The sequence below is a fragment of the Parus major genome, chromosome 2 (genome assembly GCF_001522545.3).
Source record: "Parus major isolate Abel chromosome 2, Parus_major1.1, whole genome shotgun sequence".
In the NCBI taxonomy this organism is placed as follows: domain Eukaryota; kingdom Metazoa; phylum Chordata; class Aves; order Passeriformes; family Paridae; genus Parus; species Parus major.
The window spans coordinates 92435435-92454011 of record NC_031769.1 but is presented as its reverse complement, the minus strand read 5'-3'; the positions used below and the strand labels follow the sequence as shown (position 1 = coordinate 92454011).

The following is an 18577-nucleotide window of genomic DNA, read 5'->3' as shown; positions in this document are numbered from 1 at the left end:
TATCTTCATGGGTACATTGATGTTGCTTTTTCTTTTGCAAGGGATGGATAAATTGATCCAAAGTAAAAACTTGTCTTCTTCAGTATAGCTGTGATAAAAACTGCCATTAAAGTTTTCCTCTGGTAATAATTATTTTGTTACTTGTGATTAACAGTGACAACTCTATAGCTGTGACTGCAGATAAAAATAAAAGGTCACTGCTGTAAAGTCAAACAAAACCGCTTTTGTTTTTTGATAAAGCAACATGACCCCAGTGTGTTAACTGATTTAAATGAGCAAACAATCTGACATTGAACAATTGTATGAATAAAAAACTTGGATACGTTTTTTCATTTTTTGAGAAAATAAAAGAAAGGGTTTCTTTCATTTTTTGCTGAGAAAAAATGTCCTGTTGCCTTAGGACAGGCCTTAGGGTTCTTGGATCACAAAACAACTTTTGAAAAAAAAGTGGCCTTAAATTTTTAATCATCAGAAGGATTTGTACAGTTTTTCTTCCTTTACAAGCTTACAAAATGTAACTGAAGTCTAAATTTGCAAAACAGAGGGTCAAGCAAAGTATGTCCTCCAGTTAGAGAATTGTTAAGTACATAAAATAATTTGGTGTGGTTATGGTTGAGGATTTACAGTTGATGGATAATTTTGTGTTAGATACATTATTTATAAGTTAATTGGTATATTATATTACATTAACCATGTGCATTCTACATTTCTGAGTGGCATAGAAATTGTGTCATTTGAATTTCAGCAGGATTCTGTTGGTTTTGGTTTTTTTTTTCATTCCAGGCCATCAACATTTTTGTGAAGTAGAATTAATCGGAATTAATCTTCTATAAAGTGTGTTGTGATGGCATCTATTTCACAAAGTGTTTTTGTGGTCTGGTTGCTTTGTACAATAGCATCAATGTAGCGGGATTTTCCAAGAATTATTAGAAGTTTTAAGAAGCATTCATTTTGATATTCCTTGTTTTAGGTTCTATACGTGAAGAAAATGGAATCAGGTGGCATGTTTGTCCATACTGCTCTAAAGAATTTAAAAAACCAAGCGATTTAGTGCGCCACATTCGCATTCACACCCACGAGAAGCCATTCAAGTGTCCCCAGTGCTTCCGCGCCTTTGCCGTGAAGAGCACTCTAACAGCACACATAAAAACACACACTGGCATTAAAGCTTTCAAGTGCCAATTTTGTATGAAAAGCTTTTCCACCTCAGGGAGTTTAAAAGTTCACATTCGCCTGCATACAGGTAAGGCCTTGAAATGGCTTTGTGTATTCTATGATGTGGGTGGGACCTTGAATGAGAAGACTGAAATGTGTAAGTTGTAGACATGTCTGCCATGTCGTTGTTAATATCTCTCAGAGAATGTATCATTTTAGCTTTGTATGTGATGAGTGTAATTTTTTGTCATAACTTTCTAGTGTTTCATGGCTTTGAAACTTCGGGCTGTTACAAAAAACGTGGGCATTTAATTTTCTCATGATGATTGTTCCTTTCTAATACCACTATTATGAATGTATTTAATTGTGCCTTCTAAAAAGTCATACTCTTGCAGTTTGAGTTCTGATTTTATTTATCCCCAGTTGCCTTTAATATTTGCATCTTCCCTCCCCCTCCCCATACTTTTGATAATTTCACTGTAACACTGAGGGCTGGTTACTTCCCATTTTATGTTCTACATTATAGTGTAGCTTCATGTTTTCACAAATAACCCATTTTCAGTATCTTACACTGAATATCTTAGAACTCCTCTGATCATATGGTCTTTGTTTGCATAATATATGATGTCTTCAAAACCTTTTTATGTGGTTGAACTGTCCTTTCCATAAAGAACAATGTAATTCCTGCTTTTGGTAGGCTACTTGATTGTTTTCCAAGTTCTTTCCTTGTTCATACAGGTAAATAAAGTTTCATCAAGATAAATGTGCTGCTCTTCCCTTTAATTCCTGTTTATGTAATTACCTTCTGCAAAAGTATCATTTATTGGCATAGGTGCATTTTGGATCCAATGTGTTTTACAGTTTGATGTATTTTGTCCATAAAATATCAATATTGGATTCATCTGCAGAAAGTCTTCTACTTTTTTTTTGGTAAACTTGTAAACCAGTATATTTTTTCTGTTAGTTTGAAGTCAGGCTTACTTCATACAAGCATTGAGATCAGTTCAGAGTGGCAGAAGCACTAGGTAGCTTGGAAAACAGGTAGTCCAGTGTTTATGGAACTGCTCTGTAGTTTCAGATAATGTTTCATTTATTGCATTATGAAGAATGGTTCATTCTTCTACATTTTTTCTGCCTGTGATTGAACTTGATAAAAGCCATGTCCATAATACCCAGTCACATTTCCTAGCTTTTAAAGTCCAAGATTTCCCCTTGAACAAAACCAGAAAGTTGTTCAGCTTTGCCTGTCTCTAGCTTAACAAGTTATCTAGGAAATCTCTCCCAAGGAGATGTTTCTACTGGATATCGTATTACAAGAGTCTTTGATACTTTTGTTGGCATGCTTTTTTTTACTGTCATCAAACAGAGTTGATGTTTTCAGAGACAGATATAGAATCTTTTTGACTCTGTCACATCCCTGTTATCATGTTATAAAACATCCTGTGTGTTTGTTGATTCCTTTGTCACACAGTTTTTTAAAAATTTGTTTTGGAAGGACTTTAACCTGCGATGTGCAATTCTTAGGAGAGCTTCTGAAACACTTGAAAATTGCTGTCGCTTTTGTATCATCCAGTTTCTTGATAGCGAACTTACTTCAAGTAATGTTTCAGTTAATTAGCAGTTCAGCAGATTAGTTTTTACTTCAACTGGGTTTTACAGATCTGTTTTGAAAACCTGTGTTGGAATAAAGACCATGCGAAAGAAAAAAAAAAACCAAAGATACACCAGGAAAGAGAATCAGTATTCTAGTTATATTTATAGGTTGATAGAAATAAAATTTTAAGCTATTTTTTAAAAAATCTTTTGCAGGTGTTAGGCCTTTTGCTTGTCCTCACTGTGATAAGAAGTTTAGAACATCGGGCCATCGGAAAACTCACATCACTTCACATTTTAAACATACGGAACTAAGAAAGCTGCGACATCAGCGTAAACCCGCAAAAGTTCGAGTGGGAAAGTCAAGTGGCCCAGTACCAGACATTCCTTTGCAAGAGCCCATACTCATAACTGATTTAGGTAAAGAGCGAGTAAATCCATGCTCTCTTGAAATTTGGATTTCAATGGACTATAAAGGTTGCATTTTAATCAATCAAAAGCATTCAGAGCTCACTCGTAAAGATACACCTTGAAATAAGTTATCAAAAACAAACTTCAGCAAAGTGCTGTATTTTATAGTTTGCTTGCACTAGAATTAATAAGAACAGTATTTTTTATTTACTGTGAAATTGTATAATCTTTACCAGTAAGAAAGTATGTGCATTTTTATATTAGGAGTTTAACTTGAATATTACTAGACTTGGTATTGAAGAGATGACAGACAGTTCATTGCCTAGAGTCTTCTTAAGATGATCATGTTCCAATAAAAATTTATAATAAAGATTACAGATATTAATGAATCAGTCTGTTACATGATTTTGAAGTATTTTTTATAATTATGACCTCAACTAAATTAGTAGTAATCATTAGTGGTCATATTTCAAAAAACAAGGGCAGCTCAATTCTGGAACCTGATTTGGAGAATTCATCCAGTTATTTTAATTCTGTTATGTAAATATTGTCACAAGTTTATGTAAAACCGCTTTTTGGAAGAAGTTGTGCAAAACAGTATGTTGTTGTCCAGTAGAGATGAATTTAGTGGGTGGGGTGTTTACTCTTTGTTGTTTGATTGAACAGTCTGCTAACCCCTGACCTGCCTATTGTGCAGGCATTTTTATGGTCGAAACTTGCATTGGTGATACCTTTAGTTTATATTGATAAAATTCTTATCATGCTTTAAAAGTCCTTTTGCTTTCACTGGATCCAGGAGTTACTGAAAGCAGCAGTAAGGGTTATTTTGATATTAGATAGAAGGAACTTAAATTTTTGGGATTCAAGCAAAATTTAGCTGACAGCTTCAGACAGATCACTCAGTACTTCTTTCTTGAATGAACCCCAGGAAAAAGTATAATGCCATTTCTTGATTTTGAAAAGAAGCTCCACTTCAATACAATTAAGGTCTGCGCAGTAGAAGTCCAATGTTTGGAAAAATATTAACATTAACAAGAAATACTGTAGACATTTTTTCCTATGGATGCTGATAAAGCATGAAATCTGCTGATATTAGAATGTTCAATGTAAAAATAAGTTCTATGGTTTATCTAGAAGGTGTAATGGTTTTTCAGCCCTCTGACAATATTTCCACATTTTTACTCCTTCCACCTCAAAAATGATCCTATTTCTTTTAGAGGTGTCAAGAACCTAGTAATGTTATTTTCTAATAGTGTTAATCTTTGAGTGGCACTCCTGTTGATACATATTTTGCTTGCCAAAATAGTCTTAATTTTTCTAAAAGTCTATGAAAAAGTCTGCAAATTGTTCTATACCTGTTTCAATGCTTTTCACAGAAGGCATATTAAATTTTTGTCAAGTTGTATACCTGATAATACCTGGTATACATTGATTAAATATTGCTTGCAAAGGTCGAGGTGGGAAGAAGGAGGTTTTATTGGATCAGCAATGAATTCACAACTCAACTTTTTCTAAAGTTAACACTTATTTTAGACAAGGCTGCTACTGTAATGAGGTGGACCTGTGGATAAAAGAACTTAATACTGAAACACCATGTACAGTATAATAACTATAGTGCTAGATAGATAGATGTATGCATAATTTTAAGTAAATGCTGAAAACATCCACATTTTCTTTATATTTTTGGATACTACAAGTTAACTCATGGTTTATTTTCAAATTCTTGATCTTCAGACTACTGCATCTTTGGAATAACTTTGCCAATCAAATTTTCCTTTTGTTATTTGTGTTTATATATGCAGGTCTTATCCAGCCAATCCCGAGGAATAGCCAGGTCTTCCAAAACTATTTTAACAATAATTTTGTGAATAATGCAGAGAGACCATACAAATGCTATTATTGCCATCGAGCCTATAAAAAATCCTGTCATCTTAAACAACACATCAGGTAAAATAAACACAACAAAGAAAGGAAATGTATGCCATAACAAATTTGTGAAAAAGCATGAAATTTATATAATATTCACTGAAAAGACTTTTTTTTACCATCTCTTAAACACTGAACCAGTGATAACTGACTTCTTTTTTTCTTGTAGAGTTGGAGGAGGCTTTGGACTAACTCATGCCCATGTGCAGTTTTAGCAGTATTAAGTGGTTGTGTTCAATGTGCAGTTTAGTTTACTGACAGTTGTATTCTTTTTTCCAAAACTGTATAGAAAATAGCAAGCATTGTTAGTGAATTCTTATGGTGATTTTGTAATTGCATACTCCAGATTGCCTGCTTTTGTATGTATGTAACTCCTAATTTTTGAGAAGGAAATTTGCCTTTTGTTCTGTATAGAAAATCTAAAAGAATTTGAGCATACATTGTAGTCAAGTAAATATTGCTGGGGATCATTTTGTTGCTTGAAGCTCAGTTCAAATTCCATGTAGTCAGTGATTGTTAGAACTGCAAAGTCATGGAGTCATAGAAAAATTTAGGTTGTAGGAGCACCAGTGTAGGTAACTAATCCAATCTTATTTTTAAAAGAGTAGCTTCAAAGTTAGATCAGGTTGTGGTTTTCTAGGCAATGAAATTTAACATTTAGTTAAGGTATGAAACAGTGCTTTCTGACTTACAAACCATAAATAATTAGAAGAAGAAATATGAAAAAGCCCCACCAAAGATGATTACAATAATCTAAGGGAAGAGTCCTTAGAAGCAGGTAGCAATCTGCTTTTTTCTGCAATGTAAGCTCTGTACTGCTTTCTCACTCTCTTTAGCTCAGATCGTGGTGAGTTCCTCACACTCTCTTTACAAATCGAGTTCTATATTTTTAAGTTCTCAGACTGCCTTGAAATAGTTCTTGGGTTTTATATGTCGTTTTAACAGAAGGAAGGGGAGCTTTACAATATCCCATCTTTTCTTTTGTAATATCCTACCTAGACTTCTCACTGTTGTCTGTAGACACATTCCAGATGAATTGATTTAAATGAAAATAATTTTGGATTATACCGAAAATTCAAAAATACAGTGTGGGTACCAATCACCTGCTGCTGTGTTTCTTTGATCTTTCAACAGAGTACTGAGAGAATCATGGCTTTTTTTACGGTTTTGTGGAGGAATTAGAAACTTTTTTCTTTTTATGTGTTTGCTCTTTGTAAATTGGCATTGCTATCATTAAATTGCTATGCTTGATAATTTTTTGGACAGTGTGTCCTCATGGAGTAGTGCTGATCATTGCTTGAAAAGCTTGTTCCCCTCCTGAAAAAAGAGGTAAATTTGTAGTAGGGGTATTTTCAATAGAGCAGTGACTGTGAATACTGTGTCAAATAATCCCCCAGGCACACCAAGGAAGGTCAGGATACCCTACTGCTGGTTTTTATTGTGTGTACTGGTAGCAAAACAGTAATCTTAATATCTGTCATATACTTTGTTATGGCATCTGATGTGATTGTCATAGACTTCCAAGGTTAATATAATCATAAGCTGTCCCTAACTTTTCCTAATTTTATTAAATCTTGCTTCTTTTATCTTCCAATTCATAGCATTCCCATTGTCCTCTTCCTAGCTCTCTCCTGGGATTCTACAGTTGTAACCCTTAAAATTCTTGTTGCATTCCATTTAATTTCCTATCTTTTCCTTCCATTTGTTTTGTATCTCAGTGTAGTCCTAAAGGGAAACTCCTCTAACACCTCTGGAAGGAAGGATATAGCAAGTGCTGTGTATTTTGATAATACAAGTGAGAGGCTTACCCCACTTGAATATGTTTTTCACATAGCATTATGAGAAACAGTTTGTACCTTGTTCAGGTACATCAGAGGCTATTCAGGATGGACACAGTTCTTTTTCCAAGAGTTTTGTTGTAAAGTGTAGTGGTAGTGTATATATAAGGAGAACCGTATCTCTTTCTCCAAACTTTTATGGACAGTTTTTTGCCTGAATTGAGGAAAATACATGTGAGTGATATTATACTAGTCTGAAGAACTACTACACTATCTGGAACAGAAAAATTAAACCCAAGTATTGTGATGAAGACAAAGTATGATTAGAAAAGGAGATTGGACTGTAGAACATAACTAAAACTACCCAGATAGTAATTGTTTTTAGCCCAGGATAGTATTGTTTTCGCCAGGTTCTTTGTAACTTCATAAAGTTTAATTACTGGCTTTTCTTAATTGGGGTCTTTTCCATCCATACAGTTGTCCACCTTAGTTTGGTTTATTTTGTTCATTTTAAAATTGAACCCTTTAATAACTTTGCAAATCAAACTGTTAAATCTATTTTAACTTCTGCTTTCTCTTAAAAAGGTCACATACTGGTGAAAAGCCATTTAAGTGCTCTCAGTGTGGAAGAGGATTTGTGTCAGCTGGAGTTCTGAAAGCGCATATTAGAACACACACTGGATTGAAAGCTTTCAAGTGTGTTGTGTGCAATGGGGCCTTCACTACTGGTGGTAGCCTCAGGCGGCACATGGGGATCCATAATGACCTTCGACCATATATGTGTCCCTACTGTCAAAAAACATTCAAAACATCACTCAACTGTAAAAAACACATGAAGACTCATAGGTATGATTGCAGGTTTTGTATGAATCTTTCAATGTAGTTCAGCAGCTTAGTTTACCCTTAAAGATACTTGGAAAGGCAGCTTTGATCTGTAGCAACTGTATATGTTTGAATAAGGATTTTTATTTACGGGTAGTGAACCTTAGGTACCTTTGCTTAGGTACCTTACGATACTTTTAGGTATAGCAAATTGTGGTGTATAGTGAAAATTAAAAATTGTTCATATAAATGGGATATATGTCTAACTGAAACTATAAAGTCTTTCTCACCTTACTTTGTAGATATGAACTTGCACAGCAACTTCAGCAGAATCAGCCGTCTTCTTCAATAGATGATTCTACAGTAGATCAGCAGAGCATTCATGTTTCTACACAAATGCAAGTGGAGATTCAAAGTGATGAGCTACAGCAGTCAGAAACTGTTGCAACAGATCAGCAGGCTATTTTAGAGTTAGACCAGCAGCCAGTAGTAGGCACAGAAGAAACAGCACTAGAACAAGAATTGGCTGATCAGCCTTTAGAGCAAGATGAGGGTGAGTATTTGAAATATGATGAGGTTTATAATGAGGTAAGTTTACAAGTTCTCAAATAATTGTTTCTTGACAGAAACTAGAAAAATACATGGAGAAAAGGCTACTTACTGTATACTTAAAGTATATAGTACAAATTCATTCATTGGTGTTCAGGTTTGCTATTAAAATAGAAAAGGATTAGGATTTTCATCCTTTAGTTGTAGCAAGCAAAACTACTAAACAAATATGCAGATAAATAATATTCCCACAAAACCTTACCATGCCAGTTCTGTTATTATTAAAAAGCAATGCTGTATAGTCTACTTAGAAAGTAATACCTGTGTTTTGGGTATATTACAAACTGAATAAGAATGTTCCACATTCTTATTCAGTTTGTAATAGTGGACCAAAGTATTTTGGTTTTGCTTGTTTGTTCTTTTTCATTGTGCAGTGAGTTACCAAGTGCAACAAGGGAATATAAATAAAATGTACTATAAAAGATTTAAATTCCTGTTCAGCTAATAATTGTTTAATGTATTTTTAATGTGAAAATTTAGATGACTGTAAGATATAGGGGTTTTGAAACAACTGAAATATACATTTAATTACATTTTTTTATACTTTCCCTTTTCCCCTGTCCTGCCTTTCCCTATTTCAGATAGATTTGTGACATCCGAGCATACTTTACAGGAAAACATTACTCAGTTTGAACAACAGACTATAACACAGCAGCCATTTGATCAACAGAGCTTATCACAAGGTTAGTAATAAATAAAGGAGGTGAAAAGTAATTTTTATAAATCTGGCTTTACAGCATAGCTATGATAAAACATTTCTAAAGTGGGCATCTGCAATCATAGTAACTGCAATGCAGAGAACTTGGAAGAAAATTACCATTCTGAAGCTATACTTGGTAGAACATTATGAATACTTAATTTTTATTTTTTTTTTGGTTTTATGAGCTGATGTCTAGTCATTACAGTAGGGGATTTATAGTCAAGCATTTCATATTCTTTCCTTGATTGTATTTGAAATTGGTGTGTCAGTAGGCAGTTTGCACAAGTTTCCTCCTCAGTATACATGCTCGTAACCTGAGATGATCAGAAACAGTCTTAAGATTTGAGTGAGTAGCTACTGGGATTCATTTTGGAAAAAGACTATGCCAAATATAGTCACATAAAAATCATACTTTCACATATCCATAGCAGTTTCTTTTTATATTTTATAGAGCAGTGAAACTAGCAAATTAAGCGATTGTAAGCACTTGGAAACTATTTTTTTCCTATAAAATACAGAGAAATATGCGTAGGTATGTGTAGCCTGCCAATAGTGAAGAAATGATTGTTTTTCTTTGCTTTTCACAGTTGGATTTCTTGAATTCCATAATATGAATTCCATAATATGAAGCTACTAATTTTGTTTTGGGGATTTTTGGTGGTTGTTTTGGGTTTTCTGTCAGGGGGGCTGTTGCTGAGAAGGGGAATATTCAATGGCTTTTCATTTGTTTTGGTTTGGAAGCATACATCACTGGCTTATCCCTTGATCTCCTTGCTTCTTACTCTAAGCAATAACTTAATGTAGCTGGTAACCAATAATTGGTATTCTATCTGCACAAACTTCTCTGTTCTTAGCTTCCTTCCCTTTTAATTGTATAGTATCATTTGTAAAAACTTAATTGACTGGTAAGTTGCATCACACTGTGAAGAAATAGTATAATTTTCCAATTTTAATTCTCTAGGTTGTGCTGCTTTGCGTGTAAAGAAAAGAAAATTAAAGTTCCCACCTTTATTAAACAAGACTGATCTAGATCCTCTTAAAATATTATGATTATTTTCATTGGTTGACTTTTACAGTTTTTCAAATGAATGAGAAGACACTACGGAAAAAAAAGGAGCTTTTTGTTCTACATTACAATGAAGAGTGGTGGTGGTTTTTGTTTGGTTTTTTTTTAATGGCTCCTTAGAATTTATAAACCCAATGAGTAACTCCTGTATTGTTATTTAAACTTCAGTTTCTGTGTATGTGTATCTTCTGTATTACATAAATATAGAATGATTTCCTGGGGAGGGTAAAGACTCCTAGAACTCACAAGACAATTCTTTCATCACCAGAAATCTATATTGATCATCAATATATTGTAAAATTGGTTCTCAGAAACAGAACATGTGTGGTGTGGGCATTTTGAAGTCTCATTTGTATAAGATGTCTCCTATTCTACTTGGAATCTCATCCACAGATTCCCAACTCTTTGAAGTTTCCTTGAAGATCCTGGAGCCCTTCAAAATTTTTGAATTTCAGGTAGGTAAGCATTTGCGCGGATGCATGCGTTAAATTGGTCGACCCTCTCCCTATGTCTGCATCTGTGCTTCATGCTCCTAATTTCTTTCTCCTATCAGCTAGGCAAAACATTCAAGCTTAAAACACTGTCTTTTTTATTCTTGATATTTATAGGCTGTATTCTTTTTAAAAGATTTTGCTTCAGTGTTTTTTAATTAAATGACATAGGAGTTAAAAAAAAAAATCTTGGAAAGGATTTTTGAGTTTTCTTTTTCCTTTTTAAGGAAAAAATCTCCAATTTGCATTTTAGACAGGTGAGGCCAATCTCTAGGTCTGAATAGAACTGGCAGAATTTTGTTTCTTCTTTCAGGTTTGTTTGTAATACTTTGTTGAATTTCTTGTTTGTTCAGGTAGATTTTCTTCCTTGTATGTTCAGACTTGTTAAGAAGTGCAGATCCTATGAGGGTGCTACAGTATCATAATCTGTGATTCATTTGAGGTAGATCTGAAGGCTGAGGAAAAGGACTTGTATTCTTTGTAGTGTGTTCAGGCATCTTTATTTGAAGACTTCAAAGTGAAGTCATTACAAATTTGTCTTTTATCTGAAATTTTCTTTGGGTTTTTGAGTATCATCTGTCACCAAATGTGTATAAATTATATCACCTTTACTTCTAAAGTGTCCCTGTAAGCATGGTTGAATGATAACTCAAATAGTGGTGATAGGCAAATGATCTTGGAAAACCAGAAGTCCAAATGCTGTTAGGTCTATGGCCTATACAAATACACCCTTGCCACCAGAATGCTATTTGCTTTCCTAAGAAACTGATCTGCAATCTCAGGACTCAGAATTCTGATCTGTCAGTAACTGTTTACACGTGTTTGCAATCAGTACTGTTCAGCTGGTTGCCTTTGCATAAGAAGCAAACCTGCAGAACATGTAATTGATAGTCACTGATCCCTGCTGAGATGCACCTGTTCATGTGGGTGTTTATAACGTTAGAATTTAAAAGATCTGTCAGTAAAGAGGTGATTTTTTTTCTAAATTAAATACTGTATTTACTACAAACTATCATAGGGTTGTTTTCTCATTCTCACATGCAAGACACATCTTTTTATGAGTAAAATGATTTCCAGAGTATTCTATTTTTGCTATGTTTTGTTAATATAGAAGATGATAGGTTGGATGATGTCCTAAATCAAAAAAAACCCCAAGCAACACAAATGATTGCTTGTACTGAAAAACATGAAATCCAATTCCAAGTTTAGAGGACTTGTACTAAGAGGCTTCCCTTGTTATACAGAGCTTAAGATATTTTCTGTTATTTTAAGATTGATCAAAAGCTTCTGAGAAGCAACATACAGTGATGAAAACAAGAGCAGGAAATAAAGGTTGTGAAATTTCTCTCTGATTGAATGTCTGGGTTCTGGTGCTTGGTGCTATGGGGTTTTTTTTTAGTGTAGTTCTGTATAAATAGGATGGTGGTAGCAAATGCCTTCAGAATGCTCAAAACTGTCATATCTTTTTTAAATTTTGAGGGGAAATGGACCCTTGTGCTAGGAATCGAGCAAAATGGGGATTCATCATGTATATTCTTGTAACAGTTTTGGTTTGTATTTATTCCAAAACTACTTTCAGAAGTAGCATTTCTTTCTTCATTTTGTCCTCAAGTACCTTTAAATGCTTTTCTCTTCCCGAGCATTTTGTTGCACGATCCTTGGAAATTTTTCAGGATATCAATAATTTATTCAAACATTGTGAAATGAAATAGGTCATAGTACAGTAACTTCTTTTTTCCTTCTTAGACAGTAAAATTTAGCTACTGATTAAAAAAGAAGTTTCAGGTTTTTATATAGTATATTTAGTAGTTGTTTTGTTTGTTTGTTTGTTTTTAATGTAGGGCATGTTAGTAATATCATTTTGCTTCAGTTTCTTGAGTCTTTTTTTATATTCTCATCCCAAGTAGTGTGAATGTCATTTTTCTATAAAGATACTTCTAAAATTTATTTGAGAAGTAGAAATTAGCAACCTTCTTATCTCTGCAGAACTTTTAATTTCATTTGCTCCAGGCTACTTTTTTGTCATTTCACAAAGGGTAATTGAGGTGCAAGATGCAGCTTTTAGGATCTTTTTTTCTTGTAGTCTTGTTGTACTTCTAGGAGAGAAAATAATATACGCGTTTCAACATTGGGTTTGGTGATTAGTTATGACCTGATTAATAATGCTTTGAAGATTTATTTAGATTTGTGAGTTTTCATTCTCTGGTGGAAGCAGTAGCATACAGAGGGATTTTTTTCTCTACTGATTACAATATTCTTCTGCTGTGGAAAGTGTCTTTTGGGAAAATTTCTGCTTAAACTCAATACATCCAGGTTTTTGTCTTACTATTGCTCAAAAATATTCTTTAAGCATTGCTTTTTGGCCTTTGATGCTGTGATCATCTGATGTGGGTTTGTTTCTACCCTGTTTTCATAATCTTCACCCTTTTTGTCCACTAAAGGCAAACTGCACAGAAGTACTGAAATTGTTGCCCATACATTAATTACTGGTACTGTGGTTTAATTTTTTTCCACATGACATTATGGGTTACTTTTTAATAATGGAACTATTAAGACTTAAAAGGGTTGATAGAAAGACATCTCTAATAGCATTAAAAACCTCTGCAATCTGAGCTGTATTTCCCTGGCTCTCAATCATTGGTGCTATCATTTCATTAATTCATTTACAAAAGGAGATGATTAAGATCTGCTATTTCAGGAGAACCAAGTAAAACTTTCAGAGTTTTATACCAGAAATATGAATAAAAATATTATTATTTTTTACTTTGCAGTTTGCCTTTGAGAGGCTCTACTTTACTATTATCTAAAGAGTGGGAGTATGTGGAGGAGATCCAAAGTAGGAGAAAATGGGGTTACTTTATCAGAAACTGGAGTTCTCCTATTGGGTCATCTCCTCCACTCACCCGCCATCCTCCCCACTGAGCTTTGCATCCTTGTGATCGGCTTCCAGTGTAGTTAAGGGAGCGTGGTACCAACGTGGATAAAGGGAGATGGGTCAACCTGTTTGACACATGCATGCTTACATACAAGAAATTCAAAATTTCAATGGCTCTAAGGTAATTGTGGCACCTTGAAGAAACTTCAAACAGTGTTTTTCTGTGGAGGAGATTTTCCAATAGAATTCCAGCTAACGGTAAGTAACCCTGCTATGCGTATGATGTAGATGCCAGAAACGTGTGTGTTTTGATGCTCAACAGTGAAGAGTACAACTATTACTATATGGTAATACTACTTATTCTCTTTTGAAGGTAGTCTTCAGAAAAGTGTGGTGCTATTCAAAGTCCAGATCAGTGTGTTTTACAGGTTTATGACTGTTTAATTTCTGGCAGGTTTTACTGTGAATGACAGCTACAATCAACAGACTCAATTTCCAGCTGTACAACAGCTGCAGGATTCAAGCACACTTGAATCTCAGGCTCTTTCAACGAGTTATCATCCACCAGCCCTTCTTCAGGTTGCAAATACAGACACAATCAACGTAGTAAGTACTACTTGAAGGCAGGATTAATTGTTCTGTATTCAGTCGTGGCTTTATTGCACCATTTCATTAGTGATTAGGTAAGACGAGAAGTCAGAAAAGTTTCAGGGTTTCTTCTCTAGATTGCTTATGTTTAACAACTGGAAAATAGGTGAGGTTAGGATAAGGGACTTGACCTTCCTGAGAAGGAAGTGTATGTTTTGATGTTCTGGACTTAAAAAATACTGTAATTGGGTTTGTGAGTTTAAAACTAAGGAGAGGATGCAATGTTATGAAATAATTTTATATTATTGCATTATATTATTTCCTAATTAGTAAATTTCTATATACATATATGATCAAGAAATAAAAAAAGCTTTACAAATCTTCAGTGATCATTCATGGAGCTTGCATATTGCGGTGTATGATGCTTTTGCATGGTTCTCATTTAGATAAATTTGTAAAAGGGCTCAATTGCTAAAAATACAGTTTAAATGTAACTTTTTATGACAGTAGAAGTATCTGGCAGGAAGACTACCTGTTGTAATGTATTTATCATGAAGACCTCTCTGAGTTGCAGTCCCTTCAAGCTTGTTTGCAAAGTGCAGATGTTGTCAGAGAACTCACGTGGGTTTTAGGATCTGGAAGTTTGAATCATTTCAATTTACAGGCTTTGGAATTTCCTTGGCTTCAATTTTGAAACATACTCTTGTTCTTAAGGATTATTCTGTTGTGGCTTTTACGTACAGGAATGTTCAGAGAGTAGTTAAGTCTGTCAGCAAAACTGTTTGGCTGCTTACTCAGTGTTTAAATTGGCTGCTCTAGTTTTAAATTTAAGTCCTCAAACACTAGAATAATCTAGACAATTTAGATAAATGTTTGTGGAGATTCAGAGAAGTGTAAGTGTGCTATGTTGTCTGTGTATTCCAGTTCAGTAGCTGAACATTTTGATGCTTTCCTTCTCACTGTGGAAGAGTGAGGCATTATATTCCACTCAATTTCCTGTCAAAATGTATGAAAGCATGAATTGAATTCCTTGCGTTGACTGTAAACGCTGTAATTTTTTTCTTGCCTGTTTGGGAGACTATATTTTAATATTGTGTTACTGAAATTCACTTGAGGCTTTGATTTTTAGACCACTCGCTTGATCCAAGATCAGTCACCACAGGAAGAACTTGAGTTACACACCCAACGGCCTCATTTTCTTGAGGATAATGAAGATCAAAGTAGGCGTTCATATAGGTATGTTACACTTTTAAGCTTTTGTAACAGAATTTCCTGAATATTTTATCGATAATTACATGAAACTAATGAAAACTATTTTTTTCTAATAGATGTGAATATTGCAACAAAGGGTTTAAGAAATCCAGCCATTTGAAACAGCATGTACGATCACATACTGGTGAGAAACCTTATAAATGCCAACTCTGTGGCCGTGGTTTTGTTTCCTCGGGAGTTCTTAAGTCACATGAGAAGACTCATACAGGTAAACAGTATACCAGCTCTATATTAGCTTAACCCATGTTTGGGTTTTGTAAATGTCCTATGTGAGTAAAATTAAACAAATAGCATGCTACTTATTTGTTTCTGTTACTTTAAGGAGTTAAAGCATTCAGCTGTAGCATTTGCAATACTTCCTTCACAACTAATGGCAGCCTTACCAGGCACATGGCAACTCACATGAGCATGAAGCCTTACAAGTGCCCATTCTGTGATGAAAGCTTTCGAACAACTGTTCACTGCAAAAAACATATGAAAAAACATCAGGCAGTCTCCTCAGCTGTAGCAGCAGCTACAGATACAGGAGGGGGAGGTAAATGATTTCATTTTTACTTTTACAGTCCTTACTACATAAGAAATACAGATGTTTTGGTGGATTACATGAGTGCTATAACAGTAATGGTACAAAATAGCCTTCCAGCATTGATAATGTCTGCTGTTCTAAGATGCTGAAATCTCTCTGTTATCTGAATTGTTTAAAGAAATTAGATTTCCAGGATCTGTCCAGCGCATTAAAGGTATTGTATGGGACATAGCTACTAAAGTATTTCACTGAAGTAGAAGATTTTTTTTGTCCTGTATTACTTAACCTGTGTTAATTATTATAAAAATTAGAATCATAAATCCAGCTTTTTTTTAAAATGAAGTACAGATATGAGCAGTTAGACCTCTAAAAGAGATTGAAGTCCATAATAGTGCAAGTCCAAGCACAAAATGTACTAGCTGTGTGTTTAATTATAAACCCTTCTATTTTTTGTCATTTCAGCTGACAGATTGAATTAACAGAAATGTGGTTTTTGTTTGGGTTTGATTTTTTTGTTGTTGTTGTTTTTTTTGTTCTTAATAGTTGGATGTGTTGAAGATGATGATGAAAGCTCTGAAAGAACTTCCAGAAAATCTCGTCCAGGTGTCATAACTTTTACAGAAGAAGAGACAGCAGAACTGGCAAAGATCAGGCCTCAAGAAAGTGCCACTGTTTCAGAAAAAGTTCTTGTCCAGTCGGCTGCAGAGAAAGACAGAATTAGTGAGATCAAAGATAAGCAAGCAGAACTGGAAGCAGAGCCCAAATATGCCAACTGTTGCAGTTATTGTCCCAAAAGCTTTAAAAAACCAAGTGATTTAGTCAGGTGAGGAATGGAAAATTTTCATATGTTTTTAATTTGCTGAATAGTTCACTAGAAACTTCAGCAACAACAGTTTCTTATAACTCTTATGCCCAAGTTGAAGTTTAACTAATATTTAAATATTTTTTTCTTTTTCACAGTGTTTTAAAAATGTCTAAATGTTACATATTCTGAATATGTAACATAGTCCAACCTTTTCATATTTATTTTCCTGCTGTATTAAAATTATTTTGAAGTTTTAGAATAAATTGTTTTTTCTTGTGTTAATACGTGCATAAAAAAAGTAAAAATCTGTTGAAAACATGCAAATACATAAATCTTCTTGATCTGCATAGTGTAGTGCTAGTATAAGTATTTCATTAATTCTAAAATTAATAAGATAGAAAGTAAATATTTGAAAAACTGACATAAAAGTAGAAATTAACTTATATCCTGGAATTATTAGGCATGTTCGTATCCATACTGGAGAGAAGCCGTATAAGTGTGATGAATGTGGAAAGAGTTTCACTGTAAAATCCACTCTGGATTGTCATGTTAAAACACACACAGGTCAGTGAAGTTTTACATGTCTTTGTTTAGAAGCTGTTTGCTTTCTTGACCAGCTCTTTACAGATTTTGCAAGGAATGTTATGTTTCACTGTGATCTAGTATTTGGAACTGTGGATGGCAGTGCTAGGGGAAATTCGGTACTTGTGACACTATCAAATGAATCACATCAGAACATTCTGAATAATCTATGTTATTACAGCCTTCTATATTAGTAGGCTTCTAAAGCATGCTCTTAGCTCTTGCAAAAACTCTGTAGGTAAGTATCCTGAGTATGTTCATGTCCAATCTTCTGTAGCATTTCAATGATAAATGATTTTCCTGAGTAAGAAGGTGGAGGTGAGGGAATCTTGTAAAATTAAGTTAGAGAGAAAAAAAAGCAAACTATAAACATTAATGTTTGTGCTGCTATATAAACTGGAAAATAAGAGTACAAAAAATTGTATAAAAATTTTGAGCATTCAGCTTTTTGAAGCTTGCAAGTTGAATGTAAACCTAGTATCTGTAATATTTAGATTTTTAGAGCAGGTTTTCCTAAGTATTCCTAAGTTTAATAGTAGTATTTTTCAACTGTGATTTTGCCCTAATTAAAAAAGACCCAAACTTTCTATCTCTTTCTTGTTTTCTTCTTACCATTCAACTTCTGTAATAAACCCAGTCCTGAACTAATTAATTTCTAAAACTGTCTACAGTTTCATTAAGTTTCATTATTTTCTCTTGTCAAAAAAAAGATAGAAAGCTTTTAATGCTGTAATGCATAATTATTTTGTTCATGAAAGATTCTTCTTCATTTTTTACTGTATTTGTACTTTCTACTGTTGTTTAGTAAGAAACAGTACTCATGTTACATGAAATAGTGTAGATCAGGACAGACAATAGCAGATAGTAAGGATAATGAAAGGAACAAAGCAAGGATTGTGTCATGTACCTCCAAGTTCAAGCAGTTTACAAATTGTGGAGCTCTGAATAAGAGATTGCATCTCTTTACTCAATAGTTTTAATGGAAACATTAAATACATTAATTTTATCCACTTGTTTTCTGATCACAGACAAACAGGGTAAAAAGAAATGGCTTTCAATACAGTCTGTAGTAGTAAGGTCCTGGATTCAAGTTTGATTTTCAGTTTGCCATCTTGGTAATTTTGTTCCTAAGCCTGCTAGTTTTTTGTTTGAGAAATAAAGAGAAATTGTTTCCCTTTCTTAATTTTTAAGCTCTTTATGGTTGTGCAAACTTTCTGATAATATATTATGGAGCTTTGTAAATTATTATTTTAACATCCTTAAACAGATCTTCCCACCCTACTATTCATTCTCTCATTTCACATTACATATAGTACAGTTCTGACGGTTTGAGTCCTTGCTTGGGTGTTTAAGAACTCTACTGCTGACTTCCAGCCTT

At 34.0% G+C, this 18577-nt stretch overlaps 1 protein-coding gene across 6 annotated transcripts in view; it reads left to right on the top strand.

Annotated features, from left to right (window-relative positions):
• The window catches only part of ZNF236 (zinc finger protein 236), a 75707-nt gene that overhangs the window by 33935 nt on the left and 23195 nt on the right, over positions 1-18577 (top strand). For 5 of the 6 annotated variants that reach the window (XM_015617192.3, XM_015617184.3, XM_015617183.3 and 2 more), the window contains exons 11-22: positions 971-1243; positions 2965-3168; positions 4962-5106; positions 7449-7709; positions 7988-8238; positions 8876-8977; positions 13881-14032; positions 15144-15250; positions 15343-15494; positions 15609-15821; positions 16356-16635; positions 17078-17181. In XM_015617192.3, coding sequence (XP_015472678.1) covers positions 971-1243; positions 2965-3168; positions 4962-5106; positions 7449-7709; positions 7988-8238; positions 8876-8977; positions 13881-14032; positions 15144-15250; positions 15343-15494; positions 15609-15821; positions 16356-16635; positions 17078-17181 — 2244 coding nt within the window. The remainder of the gene's footprint in view (positions 1-970; positions 1244-2964; positions 3169-4961; positions 5107-7448; positions 7710-7987; positions 8239-8875; positions 8978-13880; positions 14033-15143; positions 15251-15342; positions 15495-15608; positions 15822-16355; positions 16636-17077; positions 17182-18577) is intronic. The other variant, XM_015617185.3, reaches the window with a different exon arrangement.